General features: G+C 43.4%; 1 protein-coding gene across 5 annotated transcripts in view; it reads right to left on the bottom strand.

The window, feature by feature from the left end:
• The window catches only part of cicb (capicua transcriptional repressor b), a 46,559-nt gene extending 26,246 nt beyond the window's left edge, over positions 1–20,313 (bottom strand). The window contains exons 1-4 of one of the 5 annotated variants that reach the window (XM_031744346.2): positions 20,292–20,313; positions 17,554–17,722; positions 15,211–15,309; positions 3,243–7,196 (exon numbers count right to left, since the gene is read on the bottom strand). In XM_031744346.2, the coding sequence (XP_031600206.2) occupies positions 3,243–7,068 (3,826 nt within the window). In that variant the 5' untranslated portion in view covers positions 7,069–7,196; positions 15,211–15,309; positions 17,554–17,722; positions 20,292–20,313. Of the gene's footprint in view, positions 1–3,242; positions 7,197–13,544; positions 13,771–13,834; positions 14,196–15,210; positions 15,310–17,553; positions 17,723–20,291 lie in introns of those variants that run through there. The other 4 variants (XM_039619299.1, XM_039619301.1, XM_039619302.1 and 1 more) reach the window with 4 other exon arrangements.
• Positions 20,314–22,310: the final 1,997 nt, after the last annotated feature.

The raw sequence follows: 22,310 nt of genomic DNA, 5'->3' as shown, positions 1-22,310 counted from the left end.
TATGGTTTGGTATAAATACAAGCTAATTTATAATAATACTGATACTCTACATCATTGCTAATACCATCACCCAAATACACACATACTTATCATGCTAATATACTTGAAGCTGAAGAGTGTCAACATTATTTTTTTTCAAAGGGTTTAGAGTGCCTGTTAGCGTTTGTGAAACAATTCCCCATGACTCCAAAACAGGAAAATTATCCGACACCTTTTTAATAATAACAAATTCACAAAACAATATTTAAAATTATCTGAAAAACTCCACCAACTGCTCGTATTCTCCAAGCTGATGAGAATACACTAACACCTACATGTACTTGCAAATTATAAACACGCAAAATGTGTGATTGCGCGCACACACACACACATAAATGCGCACCTTTTTTCCCTGTTGTATTTCACACTCTCCTACGGCCATATGCAAAAGCTCACACACCCTTTATAACTCTACAGAAAACATCCTCGCACGCACCCAGCCGAGCGTGCGTGCACTCACACAAAGAGAGCCTATTCATTCATTCGGCGTCCCTTCAGCTGCAAAAAAAGGGGATCTGAGGACGAACCGTACACTCAAAATGACAGCGCTCCCTTCCCTGTCCACTTCTCTGTCACACTCCTGAAGGTCTCAACAGTGGTGAGGGCAAGAGGCCTCGGTGAAGCGAATTACACTTACTGATAGTACGTGTCCATATATAACACAACGAAAAAGTAGGCTTTTAGTTTCAACAGCTGATGAATAATCCTTTCTCATACACGTACGCACACACACGTACTCCATAATACTCCATAAAATTCCCACACAGGAGTACCCACACAACATACTGAAACTTAAAGAGTATATCCTACACACATTAGAGTCGAGCCACCTCAGTACTCCTGTCCAAAAAGACTGCTCGCACTTTGTTTCGCTATACTTTTAGATGAGTCACTGTTAAACAAACAAGCGCATGGACATACACACAGCAAGAGCCAGTGGAAATAGTTTGTAGTGAGTTAGAATAACAGCTGCTGGGGTCAGGAAGTCAACATAACACGTGCACTTATAATAAGCACAATGGTCAGACTTTTTTCATAAAAATAAACAGGAGAAACAATTGGACAAATCATGCATTTCAGTTACGCTTAAAAAAAAAAGTACTCTGCCGTCTTTACTGAGGCCTCCTTCATTGTCATTCTCTCTTTTTTAAACACTAAATAAAAGACAAGTTGGGGGAAAGAGTCTATAACTGGCCTACATATTGCTCATCGAGCCCACATGCTCCATACCCGCTTTTAATTGTTAATGTCGTGTGCAGCTTGTGACAACATTTTTTTCTCCCTGTTCTTTTGTATACCTTTTTAATCAAACAAATCAATGCTGTTGTGCTGTATCTTGGCTTTAGCGAGGTATAACTTAAAGTTTCTGTCTATGACTGGGAATATAACATACTTTCTGGTATGAACCACACTAATCCTGTGTGACATACAGTTTATTCCTTATAGACCTCACAAGAACAGCGAACCACATGTGTCCATGAGCTTCTTTTGCATTTTTCTAACATTAGCACACAGAAATTATTTTTGTCCTATTCCCATTTGCAAGTAAAATTCAAACCAAGAACAATTTAAATATTGCTTTTGCTAACTTCCCTATTCTCATAACAATGTCTGGGTGCAACATGCAATTATCATACAGCATGTAAAACGTGCTAGAAAATACACCAAACTCCCTTTGCTCAGAGTTACCACAAAGGATCAGAGTTCATTATCTGCACTGAGTGCTGACTAGTGATTTTAGTGACCGTAGTGAATTTATAGTCATCAGCAGTGACTCCTGGAACAAGTCTAGTCCTGACCTGGTGTTTCACATGTGCTCGCTCCAGAGCTTACACGGATCATGTGACCAGCTTTAGCACTTAGTTTAGTGTTACCAGCAGAAGTGAGGATGGTGGACAGACAAATCGAGATAGCCATATGGGACAACAGCATGATGGCTAACAGGAGCTCCTTTCACTGGGCAGCAGCACACCCAGGTCGTGGCACGTCCATGTGAATCTAACCCTCTAATGCACCATGGCAGTCATCTGCTCTCAGATTATGAGAGTGGGACATTATGATATAAACCCAAATAACATTATGCAGCATTGTTTAAAACAAATATGATCAATTTATGGATGATTGTTCAGATGAACAAAATGGAAAAAATAGATTATATATGCATATACATATATATCGTACATATACAGGAAGAGACTTATACAAAATACAAAGCTATTTCCTTTCAATTTACTATTATAATTGACACATTAATGTAATTTTGGAATTACAGATTTTAAATAAATGTATCTCAATCAGTGTGTGTGTGTGTGTGTGTGTGTGTGTGTGTGTGTGTGTGTGTGTGTGTGTGTGAGAGAGAGAGTGTTTGCAGCAGTTTCAGCTGAATTCTAGATAATGCAAAAAAAATTCTATCATCACTTTTCACAAGATTTAGCTGCACAATCACCGCATTTCTACCAAGTCTCATTGTCTGTGTGCAATAATTATTGGGTTCTGGTTGCAAAATGCTGGTTTTACTTGCAGGTTCAACGTCAGTAAACAACACATCTCTGTCCATTCACAGCTGACACGTTTTCTATGTGTGTGTCAGTAACTGACGCTACGGGATCACACAGATTATAAAGTATACCCTTTAAAGATTGAGAGAATTAGAAAAAAAACCCTTAATGTTTAAGGATAATTTTACTGAAAATGTGTAAATAAATTTAAACTAAATGGTGCTAGTTCCTCACCCCTTTAATCACAGTGTTGCAAGAAAAAAAATACTAAGGTTGTTAAGCAAAATAAAACTATAGGATACGATTTTGTTAATTTCCTTAAGGTAAATACAGAGAAGGAATTTCATGAATCAAGCTAGAATAAAGTTTAACTCAAGTGATTTGTATTTAGAAAACCACAACCTATACTTTAAAGTAAGTCTAAACACTTAACCTTAGAATTTTGAAATATGGATAAAGTATAAAACAACACAAAATTTTTCAGTTTATTGTCACTGAAAAATAACGTATAAATCTGTATTTTTATGATTGACTTGAACTTTTAAATATAATATTAACATATTTAATCCACATAGCTCTTTTCCTCGTATTGTTGAAATAACTGCACTCTAAGTCACATTTTGCAGTTTATGTCTCTGCAGTCTGAAAACTTTCCCTTATTCCCTCACACACAAAATACACCCACACATCTGCACCAATTCTCACCTGTGCCTGGACGTCCCATGATGATGTCCTTGCGTGGGACGGGGTGAAGACTTTCCGCTGGCAGGATCAGGGGCAGCAGAGCTGTGGGGGAAGGGTGACAGGGAACTGGCTGCTGGACCTCACCACCAAACCCTGCACCCCTGTTCTCTTCTCGTTCCCCACAGCTGTCCGTGCTACTTGGAGCAGGAACTGTGACGGTTGTGCTGACGGTAACTGACAGGGCCTGCAGCGCAGTAGCAGGGGTGTCAGCGGTGGGCAGGGAGGAAGGTGTCGGGGACACGAGCACCAGAGTTTGGGCTGGGCTCCGTAAGAGGACGGTGCCATTGGGTACTGTGGCTGCAGCACCGTTAATTGGGACGGGAACCTGGAGGCCAGAAACTGGTTGAGGAGTCAGGTGGGTTTGGGTGATGTCTTTAGACAAAGTGTTTTCCTTCCCTCCCTCATTTCCAACACCACCTCCTCCTCCTCCTCTTCCCAGGGGACACTCTGTAAATTTTGCCAGTGGGACTTCGGGATTCCTCACAATGACAGGAGAGTCCCGCAAGGCCTGTTGGGAAACAGGGACCACACGACGAGGCCCTCCGTCAGTAGTGAGAGGAGAAGGAGGAGTTGGAGACACCAGAAGAGGAGGAGGGGAGACGGCAGTGGAAGAAGGGGGCCTGCTGGAGGAGGGAGTGGTAACTCCTCTGGGTCGGGAGAAGGTGGGAGTGTGTGTGCGGGAATGTAAAGCTGGCGTTTGGGGTGACAGCACTCTGAAAGAGCTGTTATGGTCGCCCGGCTCCAGCTCTGTTTTGGGTGTGTAATCATGGTGATGTGAGGGCAGGGGTGGTGGAGGAGGTGCATCCGGCTTTCGCTTGCTGGGGCTCATGGGGACTGTAAACGTAAGGTTAGTCTGTAAGGTGGGCTGGACACCTGAAGTGTGTCTCTCCCTTTCTCCTCCTCCAGCTGTGGTTGATGCCTTACTGCCCCCTCCCCCTCCTCCCCCCGTGCCACTGGGCTGCCTGTGCCTCCGATGTTGCAGGACCGGGGATGCCGTAATCGGGGAGAAGTTGGCCGGCCTGAAACCGAACAGTGGAGAGGGCGAGGGAGAGGGGGCAGGGGAAAAGGGTGACTGGTTGGAGATGGGAGAAAAGGAGGGGGTGCCAGAGCGGGAGCTTCCTAATGACACCAGCATGGTGGCAGCCTCACACTCATCAAAGTCAAACCGTGACGACAGGTCATGAGGGAGGAGGGAGGGGAGGACCAGTCGGGGTCTGGAGTCTCCTCTGCTGCTGGCCTCACTGCTCTCTCTTGATGTGTCGTCCCACTCAAACTCACTGCTTGCTCTTCCCCGGAGGTCAGAAGGGGTGACTGTCCCTGAGCTGCTGCCTCCTCCTCCTCCCCTCTCTGCACCTGCAGCCTCCATCTCTTTGGTCCTCATGGACAGGTGTCTAGAGCAGTATCCTCGGCGCTGAGACTCCTTCATACAACCCTCCCTGGAGCACAGCCTCCTCCACTGCTTACCATTGAACTTCTTGCGGATACCATTAGGCGTGCAGACAACATCCCCCTTTTTGTATTTCTGCTGAGCCAATGAAAGGGGTGTCCTGGAGCGTGAGGAGGTAGAGGAGGACCCCCCACCAGAAGTAGGAGTAAGGGTCTGAGTAGGAGTGGTTTTGGATGGAGGTAGGTTTAAAGTGGTGTTGTTCATTTCAGACCCCAGTAAGGCTGGGGATGGGGTTGGCTGAGGACTAGCTACATTGGAGAGGTGTGGGGGTCCCAAACTCCTCACCACAGAGAGGTGGGGGGAGGAGGGAGGATAGCTGCTGGACTTGGAGAGGAGGCTGTTGTGCTGTGAGGTTGCAGGATTTGTCTTATGACTAACGGTGTGGCCCATGTTAAAACGAGACACCTCAACATCTTCTTCTGGTGTGTTTGGCTCTTTCTGCCTTTCTTGATCAGAGTAATTATCGCTGCATCCGTGACCTGTGCTGGTAATGGCACTAGAAGTCCCAGTGGAGGAATGTGTGGGTGGATGTACAGTTCCATAGTTATGTCCTCCTATGACCCCGTCATGTGAAAAACCATGACCCAGCCTTACTCCACCTCCCAACACTCCCATTCCAATACTCAGCTGGCAAACCTCTCTCTCGACCTCCATCTCCTCCCGCCGCTGTCTCTCTTCCCGTTCCCTCTCCCGCTCTCTCTCCTTTGCTCTCCCACCATCTAAATGTGAGACCTCCCAAGGAGGAGTGAGTAATCTCAGGCTCTGTCGGGACACCCACACAGCCTGGCTGCTTGTGCTCCTTTTCTCTTTCTCCTCTATCGCCCCTCCACCCAGAGTTTCTTTTTTTTCACTCAAGAGCACCTGGTAAGGAAATGAGACACCAGGGTGTGGGTCCACCTCAGTAACAATCCCCTCTCTGTACAACAGAGAATCCCCTTCCTCCCCACCAAACGGCACACACACTTGGGTCCCAACAGCTACAGGTGTCATGCCAGGTGGGGGGGCATCTAAAATAAAATCCACAGTGCTCTCAGTCCCTGACAACGTCATTATCCTTCCACCATGAAAGGGATATTTTACAAGGGTCTCCTCTCCTTGGAGCTGAACCTCAACTGTACCCCCACACACCCTACGCACCACCCCTGGTCTAAAAACATGTGACGGGGGGCGTGAGTGTCCACTATTCACAGCCTCACCACCACTTGTGACACAGCGAGCCAGGACTCTCTGGTTCTTCATGCCTTTGGCCAGAGCTTCAGCTAGCCCCTCTGACAGATTGGGCTCTTTAGGGTGTGAGTTGTGTAGAGGAGCTGGGATGTGGTAGTTCTTCTGATGAAGACTTGGTCCTGATGCTTCCATCACATCCAGGTCAGCTGAGTGCTCACTAGCTGTATCCGTGGAGGAGGAGCGCACAGAGTTCGGGGCCCCCTCTGGCTCATGTTCCCCAGACTGGGACGCTTTTTCCTGGGAATCTGCTGTCCTGAGGGTTTTATCCTCCATGGAGACAAAATGGTTTGCTTCTGTAGCTTTACTGTCCACAGTTAGCACTGATGGCTGATTACCTGAGCAAATGTTACTTATGCTATTACTGCTATTGATAAAAGTAGTATGGCTCCCAGCACAACTGTTACTGCTCATATTATTAATACCACTTGTAGCGTTACTATTAGTACTACTGTTAGTGCTTTTATTAATGCTATTACTAACACTGTTACTAGTCTTGAAATGGTTATTGGGAGTATTAACACTATCACTAACTTTGCTGTTGATATTGCAGTAACTGTTATTTACGAGAGCAGGGCTGGAGGTAGGAATGGTAGATGTAGCACTCGCACTGTTGGCAAAGTGCTCATATGTGTATTTTTTTTTGGGTACACGAGCCTTAAATGTGGCTGTTTTCCTACTAGAAACTGAGCCTAAACTGGGGCTGTGACTGGTGGATATAGAGGGTGTAGCTGTGGTGAGTGGCGCTGGGGCTGAGGTAGGAGATGCTACAGAATCAGCGGGCATAATACTGTTTCCATTTGTGCCTGCTATCTTCTCCTTTTCTGTCTTTTCTTCTGCTTGCTTTCCATCATTCTCAGCTGACTCCACAGGTTTCCTCAGTTCAGTAGGCTCCTCCCTCATGGGGGTATTGCTATTTGTGATTGGTTCTTTGTCAGAGTTGGGTTGGCCGTGTTTGCGTTTGGAAGGGGTGCTTTGTGTGGTTTTGACAAGAGTCTCCCTCTTGACTCTTCTGGGGTCCTTTTCTTGGGGAGGCTGAGAGCCCCCTCTCCTCCTCCCCCCTCTGCCTCTAGTTAACGGGGGAGAACGCCCTCTGTGTTTCTTTAATGGCCTCATCTTTTCTTCACTGTTCACCAAGTCCTGCAGATTGCGCGGTGTTTCCTTTTTTTTCTACTTCCAAAGCACTCCTTGTTTTCCGACACTTTTTCTTTTCCCCGTTTTTTCTGTTCCCTCTGTACAGGAATCTGAAAAAAAAGAGGTGCAGAAGATAAGTGGTCATTTATTGTATTCATAACCAAGAGGTGCTGAGAACAAAAATGACGTCATGATTAGGGGTGTGTTGGATATCACATTGGCTCAATATCTGAAGTCTGTTCACTCTACTAGTTTATGCCTGATTCGGGATAAGCTACATAAACAATAAGGACATAAGTACTTAAATCTTAATCTGGAATCGGGTGTTCCTGCTGCCACAGGTGTATGAACTCAAAAACCTAGTCATACAATCTGCCTTTACAAAACATTTGTGAAAGGGTCGCTTAGACGAGGTCACTGAATTCAAGCTGGGCGCTGTAACCGGTCAGCTCAAGAAATTTCTTCCTCCTAGATAATTTGACATTAAATGTTAGGTGGTATTCTTGCAAAGGTACAGAGCAGGGTTGGCAAGTGCTGAGGTCCATTGTGCGTAAAAGTCGCCAACACTGTGTTGACTCGATTACAGCAAGGCTTTAAAAAAAATTAAAAATCGAGAAGTGCAGGACTGGCTGAAATGACACCAACGTGACGTCCCTTTTGTAGTCCAGCTCTGTTTGCGAGGGCAACAACGGCGAGCATTAATGGGCCCGGATGTGTAGGCGTTATTCAGTCCATAAAGCGTACGTGTCTAAATGAGAGTTTAAGGATGCAAAGATTTAGACAACAGTTTGTATGGCAGCCGATAAAAATATTTCTCTTCTTTTTGTGTATTGTGTTTTTGATATTTATTACCTCAAAAAGGAACAAAGGCATTTTAATTATAAACAAATAGCTGCTTATCATCACATTATCTTTGAACATTTAGTCAACAGAATACAGATGTGACAAGTGAGCTCAGTGACACAACATCGGCCACTGACATCGGTAAATGTCATCTTTTTGCCGATACAGCGATAGTTATTTTAGGACGACATATCACCACATCCCTGCAGAGTGTGTGCACTCAAAACGCAAAACCTCAATTATAACATTAATGACAACATTTCAAAATAACTAAAATGAAGGACATTGTGGGTTTTGTTGTAAATATCAATAATCTCCTGTAGACTAATAATCAAAGCACTCCAAGGCAGTCTCTGCAAATGCCTTAATTCTCACAGGATGGGCATATTTAACCTAAAAAACTCCAAAATGTTTCAGGATAAGACTTCATCAGGGGGTTTATATACACACATATATAAATTTGAAGGGCATCTCAAACAAAAACAGTCTGAATCCTACTCCAACACTCTTTTCATTCTTCTCAAGACCTTTTCATAGTTAGCTTATTACTAATGATACCAGCTGATTTACACTGTGATGATTATGAGCGATCGCTGCCTAGGTAATCCTGGTCAAGCATGTCTGAGAGCTATGTTTAGTCTGGTTAGGTCTGAGTGAGCGTGATTTAAAAGAAAAGGTCAGCAAAGAAAGAAAGAAAGAAAAAAAAGGAACGAGTCTTTAATGAGGCCTGCATCTCTTCAATTTTAAATGCACACACAAATGCACTCGAGTCGCACACAGATCTCCGCTGTACTCGCTTCAGCTACTTCGACATGCGACAGGGCCGCTTTCTCACGACAAGCATTACAGACTTGATGCCATGTGATCAACTTGGGAACGAGCATTTATTTATTTTTTCTGACTTCCATCGGGAGCTAGAAGCCTAGCAGTGACCTGGGTGAGGTCACCCGACAACATGAAAGAGAGAAAGAGGCTGGAGCATGTGGCTCTTAGGATGTTTGCTCAGATAGGCTGTTCTTGTATAGTCACTGGGAATTTCCACCGTCATTCTAGCACTCGCTGGCCCCCTCTCTCTTTCTCTCTCCCCTCTCCCTCTTTCTCGATGTCTCAGTCTTTCACAGTCGTCTTTTGTCAATGTCACACTGATACTCACACACACACACACACACACACACACACGCATGCACACATTTGTACAAAAAGACAATTTAATTGGAATAATCTGCCATGGCAAGATACGCCCAAAATGAGAGAAATTAAAAGGCTGGCACAGGATCAGGCACACTCACTGATGCAAGATTACAGGCTAAATACAATGGCACGCACAAACAGTCTCACACACACACACACACACTCGTACACAGACGTGCGCACATGTGCTCCTCTCGATCGAGCTCAACAGCTCACAAACATGACCAAATGCCTGAATTCACACAAATACAGATACAAACTTACACATACACATTCAGGCTTCCTGTGCTAGACGCTGGAGAAGTTTGTCACTCTCACACACACACACACACACACACACACACACACACACACACACACACACACACACACACACACACACAAATAAGGTGACCTTTGTTGTTAACTATCTGTTTGCCAAAACAACACCCAATATGACACACACCAGTTCCACTTCCTGCAGCGCAGAAAAGCATCTCTTCCTGAATGACTAATAAACAAGTTGAGTCTTTCACACACTCATCACTGACTCTGTATTTGGACCTCTGCCCTCGATACAAAACATTATTTATTGTACAAACAGGCTTTAATTTTCATTTACTCCACATTCTCGTAATTTTGTTGCATATCGATGGACAGAAGTGAAATAATCACATCTTGATAATTTCCTCTGTAAATGCTGATACTGACGTTGGTTATTTCACTGCAAGGGCGCCACGTGTGAAGGTTAACACATGGACTGTAACTGCGAGGTTTCCTGCAGATGCAGATTGAATACATCACCCTATTTATATCTTTGCATACTGTATTTACCACCAACTACAAAACTCTTCCTAAGCGTATGTAAAAGAAGTTGAGCACTGTTTATTTTATGCTTAAATGAAATGTTTCCAGACTTCAGCTATGTTTTCAGAGTAAAAGTATCCTGACCTTTGACAGCTTCAAAGGGGAATGAATGCACCTTATTTATCAAAAATACTGTGCACTACAAACTAGCAACAAAACCAAATAAAAGGCAGTATAAGCAAACATACATTACTCACTCCCTAATTACTAAAAAGCTCTTTGTCGTTTTAAATTTTTCATCTACAAAACATTCATCCCAGAAAAAGAAAAAATCTCGGACTGCTGGAATGTTCCTTCTTTAAGTCCCAGGCCAAGTTTGCCCTTTATTAGACTAGACACTGACGCCAGGACTGGGAATGCTGGTCCAGTACAGATACTCTGGAGTACTGGAAAAGACAGGAAGGAGTCAGGGCCAAATGGCTGACTGACTAGTTGGGTAAATGACTCGAGAGGATCTGATCTTAGCTCAGAAAAATGCGTTTGGTCATGCTAATGGCCCTCCAAAATGCTTTAGGCTTTGGCTGATAAGACAGTGGCAGGCATGGGTGTGTATTTACATTCTGTAACTTTTAAGGGACTCTACAGCTGAGCAGATTATGTGCAGTGAAGAGGAGTTTCAGCGTGGGACATAAGAGTTAGATATTTGGTGCAAGTTTGCAACGGGTGTATTTATTTATCACTGGGTTAAATTCTTCAAGCACGCTTGTAATCCACAAAATCTTATTTGAAATTTCCAGACGACACAAAAATGTTGCTAAAGACACCACAGATATGTTGAACTATGATTTTATTTGTAAAAAAAAAAGGATACATTTATGCACGACGCATCTATAATTCCTGTGTTACCACATAAATAAATGAAAAAGAACTGTAACGTTTCACATGTCCTAATCCCTCGCTGAAAGATCAAAAGCACCGTACACACTGCACGCTCAGCTGTGCACCCCCTAAACTGAAAATAACGGCAGACCTTTAACTCTTATTGTTTACTACAGGCGATCCACAATGCCAAAAAAACAAGTCCAGAAACTCAGAACATCCCCTCCTGGGTGTTACTTTTCAACATGAATTGTTAATCAAAAAATTAGGATCAAAAATATAATGCTGAATCTGGGTGAAGCGGAGAGAGAAGCTCGGTCATAATTTAGGTAATTCAAGAGGTCTCCACCTTCCAGTGTTAGAGCAGGTTAATAGCAGAATATGTGCTGGTCTGATCTAAAGCTGCTGTAAATCTTGAATAGACAGATAATCAGCGTCTCCACGGCGCGGGACTGGACTCCTCTTTAAACTGCAAAAAGCTGCTGTTTCTCCCAATCAACACACAGGAGCCCATAATGCACCCCTCCTCCTCCTTCAAACTTTACGCACACACATTAAATGCCCTCTCAGGAATTCACCGTGCAGTCATGCATACCCTGTTAAAATCTCCCTTGGACCTATATATATTGTCACACAGTCATTGTGTCGTACAAGCACTCATCCACACTGACGTATGCAGGAGGGGGGAAAAGCAACAACAATAAGGATAAATAGCTTTTTACAAAATGAATTTGGAGATGAAAATTCTTCACTTTGTTTTTGCAAAGAGAAAATTTAGTGAACAGTTTACACATAGGTGGAACCGAGAACCCATTTCACACACACACACACACACACACACACACACACACACACACACACACACACACACACACACACACAAGGCATGTGTCGACATCATCTCAGTGTCAACACTACAAAATAAAATGAGTTGTACAGTGTTTATTACTGGATTATAAAACCCTAATAAACATCTGCCTTGATGCCAGTTTATTTCAGTCAGTCGTAGAGAATTTAGCCTATGCCCCAACACAACGTGGCACAGAACGTGTGTGTGTGTGTGACATGTGGCATTTGAGCTACTTACACTACACTAGATGTCAGAGTTTATACAGCGGTCTTCAGGTTGAGTCCACCTTGTTCAGCACTGCGTTCGCACCGTATGTCAGTACGAGTGTACGTAGTTAGCAGGCGCACGCGCGCGCACACACACACACACACACACACACACACTGCAGCTCATCCCTCTCCTCAAAGCATTTTATGGGTGTCTATGCGGGCGCAGGGGCTGCAGTGATGGGGACATACGCGGGAGAAGGAGGAACGTGCGATGATGATAGTGAAGCATGCCGTGGCCCTCATACACTTCAGCGTGTTAGGGCGCCTTTGCCCTTAACTGGGTCACCGGGGAGAACACAGTCTCACATGAAACAGCACAAAAAAAATAAATTAAAAAAAAAGAAAAGAAGATGAATCTCTCTGCTGCTCCACACACTCATGCTGTGGTTTGTGAGCTCATGAGTGTGTGGGAAGTGATTTAACAGACAACATGACACAGAAAGAAAAATATGTTGTTAGGGTATTTTAAGTGTGTGTGTGTGTGTGTGTGTGTGTGTGCGTTATATACAGACGCATCCATTGTGAGGTAGCATGAATACCGGCAGCTGTTTAGCGGATGACATATCTGACTAATAAAGAAGAAACAACGAGAGCTGAAATTTGTGCATCCTGGCCCGTATTGATCAGCAAGGAAGGTTGGAGCATAGATCAGAGGCGACTGTTCCTGTTTGGGACCAAATGGCAGAACTGCCAATGCCATATCAATGGCCAACTGCTCAACAAGCTATACACCACCAGGGCCACACAAGTGCAACAATTAATAAAAAAAAAAGAGCAAATCTGCACCTAAAATGTAAAAAAAATTCCTGCCACTGAAAAAATACCTAAAGACAAACATGACACAACTGTTAAAAACTCCCAAGTCAGAGATGTCAAGGTTGCATCGACACTGATTGCAGGATTGCTGTGCAAAAAAAGAAAAAAGTGGAGTGTTGGCGATGGAAGAGACGAGAAAACACGGTGTGCATCTTTTTTTTTAGCTGATCTCTGAGAGTACTACACAATGTCAAAGGAGTATTATGACTCGAGACAGTCAGGCGGTCTGCCGTGCTGCACGGTCCTCGGTAACAAACACAAACAACCGGTTTCAAGTGACGCTTTATTGTCCCCTTATAGACGGGCCCAAGTCTTCCTTATACAGCGATGTTTGGCATGCAAATACTCACTACAACGCCTGGAGTGCACGTAACCACTCCGGGGGAGGCTTCCTTTTAATGGTGCCAGTCACTCTAATTAAAAAAAAAAAAAAAAAAAAAAAAACAACTTGGGAAAAAATAAATAAAGCAGGATCTTTTTCGTCTTGGTGTTTCGCTCTAGTAAGCAGCTCAGTAACGTTAGTAGTAGTGGTGGTTGTAGTAGTGGTAGTACGCAAACGGTAGCGGATACAGCACCCAAATAATGACACCGTGAGTCAGAGCGCAGGAAAACTGGGTGTATTTCGCTCTGTAGGTGTTATCCGTTTCCTCCTAAAGTGCGCTTTTTTAACACCGAGCGAGCCTGTTAGTAAACATTTGGGCTGCAGTGCCGCAAATAGGTCGGTTGTTTTTCTTTCTCGCTCTCTCTCTCTTTTTTTACTACGCTAGCGCTGCTCCACGCAAAACTCGTAAACTAAGGTCAAGGAAAAAGTACTCCACACTAACCTCGCCGTTTTAACGGAGCTGAAACGGAGCTGAAATGTTCCGTGGGTGTCCGTGGGACTGCGGTAAAAACATTTCAGAAAGTTTTTAGGCTGTTACACCCCCCCACACCCCTCCCCTTTCTCTCGATACTTCCTCGCGTTGTCACTCCATTTCTTCACACGGTAGCGGAACAACCGAACGACCGACCGCTGGCAGTTGGCTCTCGCGTCGTGGTAACTCGCAGCTCCTGAAAATGGAAAATTTAAGTCAGTTTAGCTTCACTGCCGTGTGCCAACTTAGTTTCAACTCACCCAAACAGAGCTTTTCACCACTGGTCAGAGAAAGATTTATGGTCTTATTTTGCCGATGAGGAGGGTCGCGTAACTCGTGGTAACATCCCTCGGCTGTCGGCTGTGGTGGCTGTGCGGACCGGACTCACTCTTTACTTTTCCTCCGCAAAACATGTCTTTCCCCCACAGAAACTCAAACAAGGATATAAAAAACTATCGCTCTTCTTTTCCACTACAGTCACAAAATGGTGAATGAACCACTAACAGCTGGGCTAGCCGACCAATGAGAGGTCGTTGACAGGTACAGTAGCCAGTCAGCATCGGCGCCAGAGATCAGTGGGTGTGGCGGCCTGTCAAAGTCCACTTGACGGACTGGCGGGACTAGCGAATAGTGAAGTGGATGCTGAGCTAGACCGGTGTCCTGTCCCAAACTTTACAGTATCCAATAAGAGGATTGGGAACCATAGGAACAGCATGTGGGCGGGCCGAGGGGAGGGATCAAATGACCCAGAGCCAATAGAAAGGCACAAATGCCCCCTCCCCTTCTGAAAAGGAGTATGTTTACCATAATTGACAGCACAAGTGCCATCCCCGAGCAGACGGTGATAATGCATCAACGGTTTGTGCTCATCCACAAACAGTGTGGTGCAGCGGGAAAGTAGCGCCTCAGTGCGGCTTTACTCCCGCTGTCGGTCCCACATCCAAAATGTGTTTTTTCCCCTTTAATTATCATTATCATGTCATCGCTGCTCACAAAGAGTGAAAACGAAGGAGCACAGAAAACCAGTGCGCTGTTTTCAGAAAGTTAGTTTAGGAGCTGCTCAGATGTTTGTGTGGCGCAGCCGACGCAAACCGCTCTCCCCTTTTCTCTCAGCAACAGACGCTCACTTTCAGCGCCCTCAGCCAATCACAGCGCGGCTTCTGACGTCGGCACCCTCTCAGCCCTGCCCACTACTGTTAAAGTGAACGGGACTCGTACAGGCTGACGTCACTTCACCGGCAGTCTATTGGACAGGTGCGCGGCGTCTCGGGGCCAATGGTCGCGCGCGGCGGTGAAGTCATCACGAGTGTTGCCACCAGCTGGACTGTGGGGGCGTGGTCTGGCGTAAACTCGGCTAACCCCGTGTATGCAACTTTGCAGGCAGTGGTGGTGGCAATGGTGATAGTGATGCTGGTGGTGGAGATGAGCCTGTGCACCGAGCACTGAAAGATGTTTGCGATGATAGCACGTGCCATCACTTTGACGCATGGCACATTCTCTGTGACCTTTGACCTTTCCACAGAGGAAGGCAAATGCGGCTGCTTTGCAAAAGATATAGTGGCATAATAGTAAACATTACATAATCCGCTGCTCTGTGTGTGTGTGTGTGTGTGTGTGTAGTAAAGACCAGACTCACGCTGAGGCAGACAGCCCATGTGAGCTCACGGGGGCGGCGCCCCCTGCTGGTGAGAGCGGGTTCACACGCCAGCTCGGCGATGAGTGGAGATGTGTAGACCTAAAAACAGAAGAAAGCGCTGATTGGCTGAGTGGAGCTATATGCATTGTATGAGTATGACTACTGTGCGTTCGTGCGCGTGTGTGTAAGAAGAAAGACTGAAGGAAGGGTAGAGATAGTTTAAATGTTGGTTCAGACTGACATCTAGTGGCGATAGTTTAACACTGCAAGTGATGGCACAATTCTAGCTATTATTATTACTATTATCTTCTTTCCCAAATTGGCGCTGCAGGCCCCACGTGACTGAGTCAAGCGTGTGCGTGCACGCCTGACAGGCTTGCTTCATCCCCAGATCAAAGGTCACATCCTCTTCTATTTTTCCTTTACTTATGACATGTCTTGTGTTATTAAATTTAAAAAAAATAATTAATTAATTAATTAAACACATCCCTTAGGTTTTTTTTTAATGAGTCTTTTATTTCTGCAAATTAATTGAGTTTTTCAAAAATGTATTAACTATAATAAGTGTGCTTTAAAGTACTGTGAAAAATAAATCCCAAAACTTCTATTTTTGTACCCCCACTTTTCGAATGAGTATGAAATACTGTGTTAATTTTCAGCCCTCGTCTCCAAACAATCCAATGAACCAAGTAAACAACACTCTGGAAGTTATGAGTCATGTAAATGACTCATAAGCCTCATAAGCAGAAAGCCAGCGACCTCCACACTAAGAAATCGATCGAATGACAAAGCTTCTCCTTTGCAACTTTTATATGTGTATATTTTTTATACTTTTATTAGTTTTTTAATCTCATTATGTATTTCTGTCCACTATCCCAGGGGATGTTTGGCAGCCAGATCTGCAGCTGATAACCAGTAAAGATGGAAGACCTTCACACAGCTTATTATGGCTTTTTAGCCCAATAACAATATTTAAAAAATTAAAAAGTATGAATTATCTACATAAATACACATCATATGAAATTGTACTTACATTAGCTTTTATAAACTCACTCAATGTAATGAAAATTAGCAGAGACACTCTTTTTAAATGACCTCAGACATTTTCAAGCTGTAGATAGAGGGTACGCTGTTTCATACCGAGGAGCATGTAAAATACTATTTTATAATCTTACATCAGGGGTTTTTCCTGTTGTTTTGGATTCCCCAGAAAAGCTTTATACCAGCGCTTAAAGTAAAATCACCAGCTCCAAAAACGCCAAGAACTTAGAATAAAAATAAAAGCTGATGATATTGACTACTGTGGCCTTGTCAGAGCCTTTTATCAAGTCAATAAAAAGAGGAGGGTGAAAGTGTGGTCATTCATCCACCCAAAAGCCCATTCTGAGCCAGGAAAAAGCACTGTATATGAATTAATAGAGAGGAAGGTAAAGTAAATAAGACGAGGGCAGCACAGATTGGAAACACATGAGCTTTTAAGCTGGCTGTGCCGTCCAATAACACAAAGGCAGAACGTTTTTCCAGCCAGGCATGTGCACTGCAGATGTCTACATGCTGACCTGGACTACTGATGCCCTTCAAGGCTCTGCTGATTATAAAAGCAATGATGTTCAGAGGTTCATCTTTGAGGTATAAAGCTTCTAAGGGGCACATCTGCACCCTCCAGTGTTGCATACAGTTTGCCTGGAGTGACCCTGTGGAAGTGGTAATGGATCGAGCAGGCCACAAAGTCAGATCAACTCAATTCACATCTGCTGATGGCTGAGCTGACATCCTTTACCACCTGGTAACTCTCATTCAAATGCAGAGTTTCTGCGCTCTGCATCACCTCCACCTTCATCTCCAACCCTCCTCTCGTGTTGTTCCTGTCTGCTTTGTTTTGTGCCGAGTTCTCTGACTTTACATGTTCTGTACACCACTAGCGTGCATTTTACATTGAGGCGAAGTCTAAAAAAATGGAAAATATATATAAAAATGTCTGTAATAGCAGTTAATTCAACCCTTCTTTTATAAAGCCCCTGAATTAAAGGTCACTCACTAGTTCATTGCAGAACTGTTAACCACATGCCATGGTCTTCTTCGCTTGGTTGTTAAAGTACTTGCAATATGTACTCAGCCTTTTAACTTCACTCAGTCACTGAGTCGACCATGAACTCCTAAAGTTTGGCCCAAGTTGTGTCATGCAACAGGACAATGATCCCAAATACAGCAGAATATCAATCCAGACTGAAGTGTAAAGAAGAGTGGGCCAGAATTTGCTGTCACAGTGGCTCCGTCGCCCTGATAGCGCCTTGTTTTGTTTTCATGATGCTTTTCACCTCCTTTTCCCGCATGCAATCGTACCTTGTTAGCAAGTCCCCCTTGTGTTGAACTCCTCTTCTCCATAGGACCCTGACCTCTGACCCCTCACCCTTAACCCTCTCCCTGTGTGCTCATCACTTGGCTGTCAGTCAAACACCACAGACCCTCCTCTCCTGCTGGGCTCTGCTGTCAGACAACAGCAGGGGAAACACTGAGAGGGAAGAAAGAAGGAACATTAAGTGGAAAATTTGACTAGAGAGCAACAACTTGGTATACAAGTTGTATTTCTAAAATATTTGGTCCAAAACAGTAACTGGGTTATGGTTAACTAGTCCCATGTTGTCTGTTAAACAACACCAAACACATAGTCAGAATCACATTGCACAAATCTCTCGCCTCAGGGTTTAAAAGCAAGACACTCACATTAGCATAACCTCTGACCTCTGACCCTCACCTTGACCTTTCACCCACACATTCCTGCCCCATCAAACTCAGGACAGGAGATAAAGATAGAAATTTAAAAGGTTAAAAGCCTCTTAAACCAGCAGCTCTGCAGTCATGAGGACAGCAGGCTGCAATAAAAAATAACAATAAAACTCTGATATTATTATTCAGCAAAACTAAGTTTGGATTTATTCTACCATGAAGTTATGGGCCCGGCTTCATCTGAGACAATCCCAGCAGTGATGGAGTCTCTACAACAACACAGGCTGAGCTACGATAGGAGTGTTTGGCATTATCAGCCATGTTAGCGGCATGGCTTCAAGGATTTTCATACTCTTGGCTCTGTGTGATCAGCCCAGAGTATAAAATGCTTTTATGGTCATCTCAGAAAGACAGTTTCGCCCAACCCACCTAAGGTTAAAACCTTTTGTAAGTGAGGCTCGTCCAATCACAAAAAGGTTGTCTCAAACTGAACGCAGACTTAACGGGAGAGAAATTGAAACAGCTTCTTTCAGACTGAGGATGAAGCAAGGGGCTGCCCCAAGTCTAAATATGGATTATTCTGAACTATGAATCATGCAAAGTTAGTCTATTTGAGTGCAACTGTTTTTTATTTCATCTGTATACAAACACACAATGATGTGAGACAGCTGGGTGACGACGGACAGGTGAAGACAATCAAACAATGAAGAGGAAATAAAGCTAAACACATGGCACAACACATGTCTCACTACCAAAGTAAAATAGCAAATAAACAACATCAAAGCAGAAACACGAGAATAAGATCAGAGGGAAGACGATGTGGAAACGAAATGTATAAAAGGGAGAACTAAAGAAATCGCCAAAGGTAACAATTCTACAAGAACTCACTAAAAATATAGACGTACAAAGTACAAATCCAAAAGACAAACTCTACAGAGAATTTAAAGAAAGTTAGAGGGTGTCGAGGGTAGGCCAGAAGGTAGAGCTGATCATCTACTAAATAAAAGGTTGGTGGTTCAGTACAGCTGCTCCAGTCTGTATGCCGAAGTGTCAGTGGGCAAGATAGTGAATCCCAAATTGCTCCTGTGGCATTCATGTGTGAATGTTACATATAAAGCACTTAGGGAGAGATAAAAATGCTTGTATGAATGTAAATGAGGCTCATAGTATAAAGTGCTCTGAGTGCTCAAGTAAAAAAGTGCTATATTAAAACCAATCATTTTAGCTAAGCTAGTTTTAGACTGGTTATTGAAATTGTGTGGGTTTATTAGGACTACGGTAGTCTTGCAGAAGTTCATTGTCTGAAAAACATTGAAAAGTATAAAAGTATAGATGCTGTCAGGTTGTCTGACGCACAGTAAATCACTTAGTGCGACATCAATGAGAAAAGATTTTGATAGATCTTTAATAAATTCACCTAACACCAAAGCATGGAAAATGGTCTCCACCACTAAAAAACATCAAAACAAATCAGCCGGGAAGAGCTAAGTAGAAATTTTGGGTTATTATCACCAAACAGTGGTTAGCACTGTTGCCGCACAGCAAGAAGGTCCTGAGTTCAATTCCACCTTCAGGCCGGGGTCTTTCTGTGTGGAGTTTGCAAGTTCTCCCCATGTTTGCTTCGGGTACTCCGGCTTCCTCCCACAGTCCAAAGGCATGCAGTTTGTGGGGATAGGTTAATTGATCAGTCTAAAATTGCCCATAGCTGTGAATGTGAGTGCAAATGGTTGTCTGTCTCTCTGTGTTAGCCCTGTGACAGACTGGCGACCTGTCGAGGGTGTACCCCGCCTCTCGCCCTATGACAGCTGGGATAGGCTCCAGCGCCTATCCCAGTGCATATATATTTTATTATTTAAAAAAATATTTAAAACATTTTAAAATATTATTTTCATTGGTAGAAATGAGCTTCCATACAGCCAAACTCTCTTGTATTTTTTTTATTAGTTTATTAGTTAGTTATTTTTAGTTACTTTCCTAGAGTGCAGACTTTACTTTTATTTCAGTTAACTAAAATGTTTTCGCACACATAGTTTCACTTTTTAATTTCGTTTTTAGTTAACTTTAATAAACTTGATTAATAAAATGCAACTTTTTCATTAACTTAACAGTCAGTTAACTTTCCTCTAGTACTGTCATGACACAAAAAAATTAGCATTTAGCTAATAGATTTAGCTAAAATGTCAGCTAAAGGCAGGATGTAAGCTAATTTATATGCTGATAAAGCAGCTAGGTGGATTTCTTTTTTCAAATTAACCTGTAAACATGTTTTAATTCAATGTGTGGCCCTTTACTTGCTTTCTTAAAGTGATGCTGCCCACTCTAATTCACACCTACCTAAGAAACTGCTGACTTACCTGTCCTCTGAGCTCCATTTTGTTTTAGGGGCTTTTTAGCATGTTAGCATGCTAACCCGAGAATGCTAATATTGTAAACAGTAGCCACACCACAACATATACTTATGAAGACAAGTTTCCACGTGAAATAATTAATGTGAATTATTCACTAAAGTCAGGAAAACAACTGAAAAAGACAACTTTGATGAAAGGGGGACCCACATATAAAAATATCACATTAAGTATTTGGAGGACCGGGAGAAAATTTCACATAATTATGTTAGCCAAAATTCAGTCAAAAATATGGTTTAAGGCTGTTATTATTAGTTAGGGTTTGTTCCTGGACTATAGCAACTTGGTGGATAAACATTAAACTGGAAGATCGATCCTGCGTGAGTTGATAAAGTCTGGCAAGACTACAACCAACTCATTGCTGGTGTTCCTTCAGTTCCTCCAGTCATGATGTCCTTTTTAAACTACTTTTGCTTTCTGATGACATGTTAGAAATGGAGGAGTCGTAACTTGTTCTTATAATACTTGTTCTTCGTTATTTGTCCTTCCGGTAACATTGTTAGTTGAGTTCTACCAAGACTGATTGGTTGGTCCTTCTTGGTACTGATAAAATCTGTCTTGAGCACCACTTTTCATATTGTTCATTTCTGCAACTACAAGTGACCACAGAGAAAATCAAACTATGTGCAAGTCTTTTTTCCACTGACAGATAAATGTCTTATCCAGTCACTTTATCCAATTATATCATTATTGCCATACTGTTGTGTTTCTCCTATTGATTTACAGTGTTTTTTTAGACACTTTTAATAGTTTATTTGCACTGTTCATATTACTGCAGATAACTAACACTCAGGGGTTAAAGTGAGCTGGGTGTGCTGGCCATTAATGTCAAATTAGTTCATTTGTCATGTCCTACAGTGACCGCATGGAGAAACCTGCTCAATAATAAGAAAATAATGACATCCCACAGCCACTCATACCCTCATTACATTGTTTTTTTTCTCATCCCTGTGATGCTTCATAGTGCAGATGGAAAGTTGCGGTTGCACACTTCAGCATCCAGCTAGCTATAAAGAAAGAGGAGGAAAAACAGAGCAGGTAAATTCAAATGCAACTTTTCAAGCAGCTCCACAACTATCAGCAAACACACAAACTGTTTCTCGGTTATTGCATGGATATAAAAACATTTTCTCCCTCTGGATGTTTTACTCTAACATGATCTTCGCTGCTGCAGACATCTCCCAGATTTCCTTCAGATCCATGTTTCTCTCTCTCTTCTAATGTTCCTGGTTTTGCTAAAGCATTCTTACATAAGGGGCCCGGCTCTTTGAATAGATTTGTTCAACAAATTTGAGCGCTTTTCACTTCGGGCCTTTAGGGAGGGAGTCTGTTACTGAAGGGATGGCAATGCTTTTTGTGTGCCGAGTGTCAGGAGAGGGCAGGTTTGTTCCTGTAGCTTAAAGAAGGAGGCAGCTCATGATGTCTAATAATATCTGATAAACGGTGCACTCAGACTCTGTGAGGTTAGGGATTTAGGGAGGTCATGGCAGTTCACAGTGGCATTAAACTCAGAGATAAAACCAGCTTAAAGGAAACGTATAACAGTCTCTCTTATGTATAGGTTAATGCAGTAGTTCAAACGGCCACTGTATGCTGAAGCGATTTGCACCATGACCCCTCAAAGTGGTTGCAAAAGACACAGAGAGCGTATCAGAGTGTCATTAAAGTCTGACAAGGTCGGCATCCATACGAGCTGCAGTATGGTGAACAGTAGGCCTTTGTGCTTGCTGCATTCTTGTTCACGGTAACGTTACACCGCTCAGCTGTTACTCGGGGCTCGCGTCATGCCCCGGAGCTGAAGACAGGAGTCTCATGGAGAGGCGTCCTTGGACACACAGATTCCTCCCTGCATTAGAGAAAAGGTGAGGAAGACGAGACCAGCTGTGCACATTCAGTACGCCAAGAACAATCTCAGCATTAACTGCCATCTTGTTACCTCAATTAAAGAGGTTATGTGATTAGTTTGAT

The sequence above is a fragment of the Oreochromis aureus genome, linkage group 11 (genome assembly GCF_013358895.1).
Source record: "Oreochromis aureus strain Israel breed Guangdong linkage group 11, ZZ_aureus, whole genome shotgun sequence".
NCBI lineage: Eukaryota > Metazoa > Chordata > Actinopteri > Cichliformes > Cichlidae > Oreochromis > Oreochromis aureus.
The sequence above is the reverse complement of the archived record's forward strand: the minus strand, read 5'-3'. Positions and strand labels throughout refer to the sequence as shown.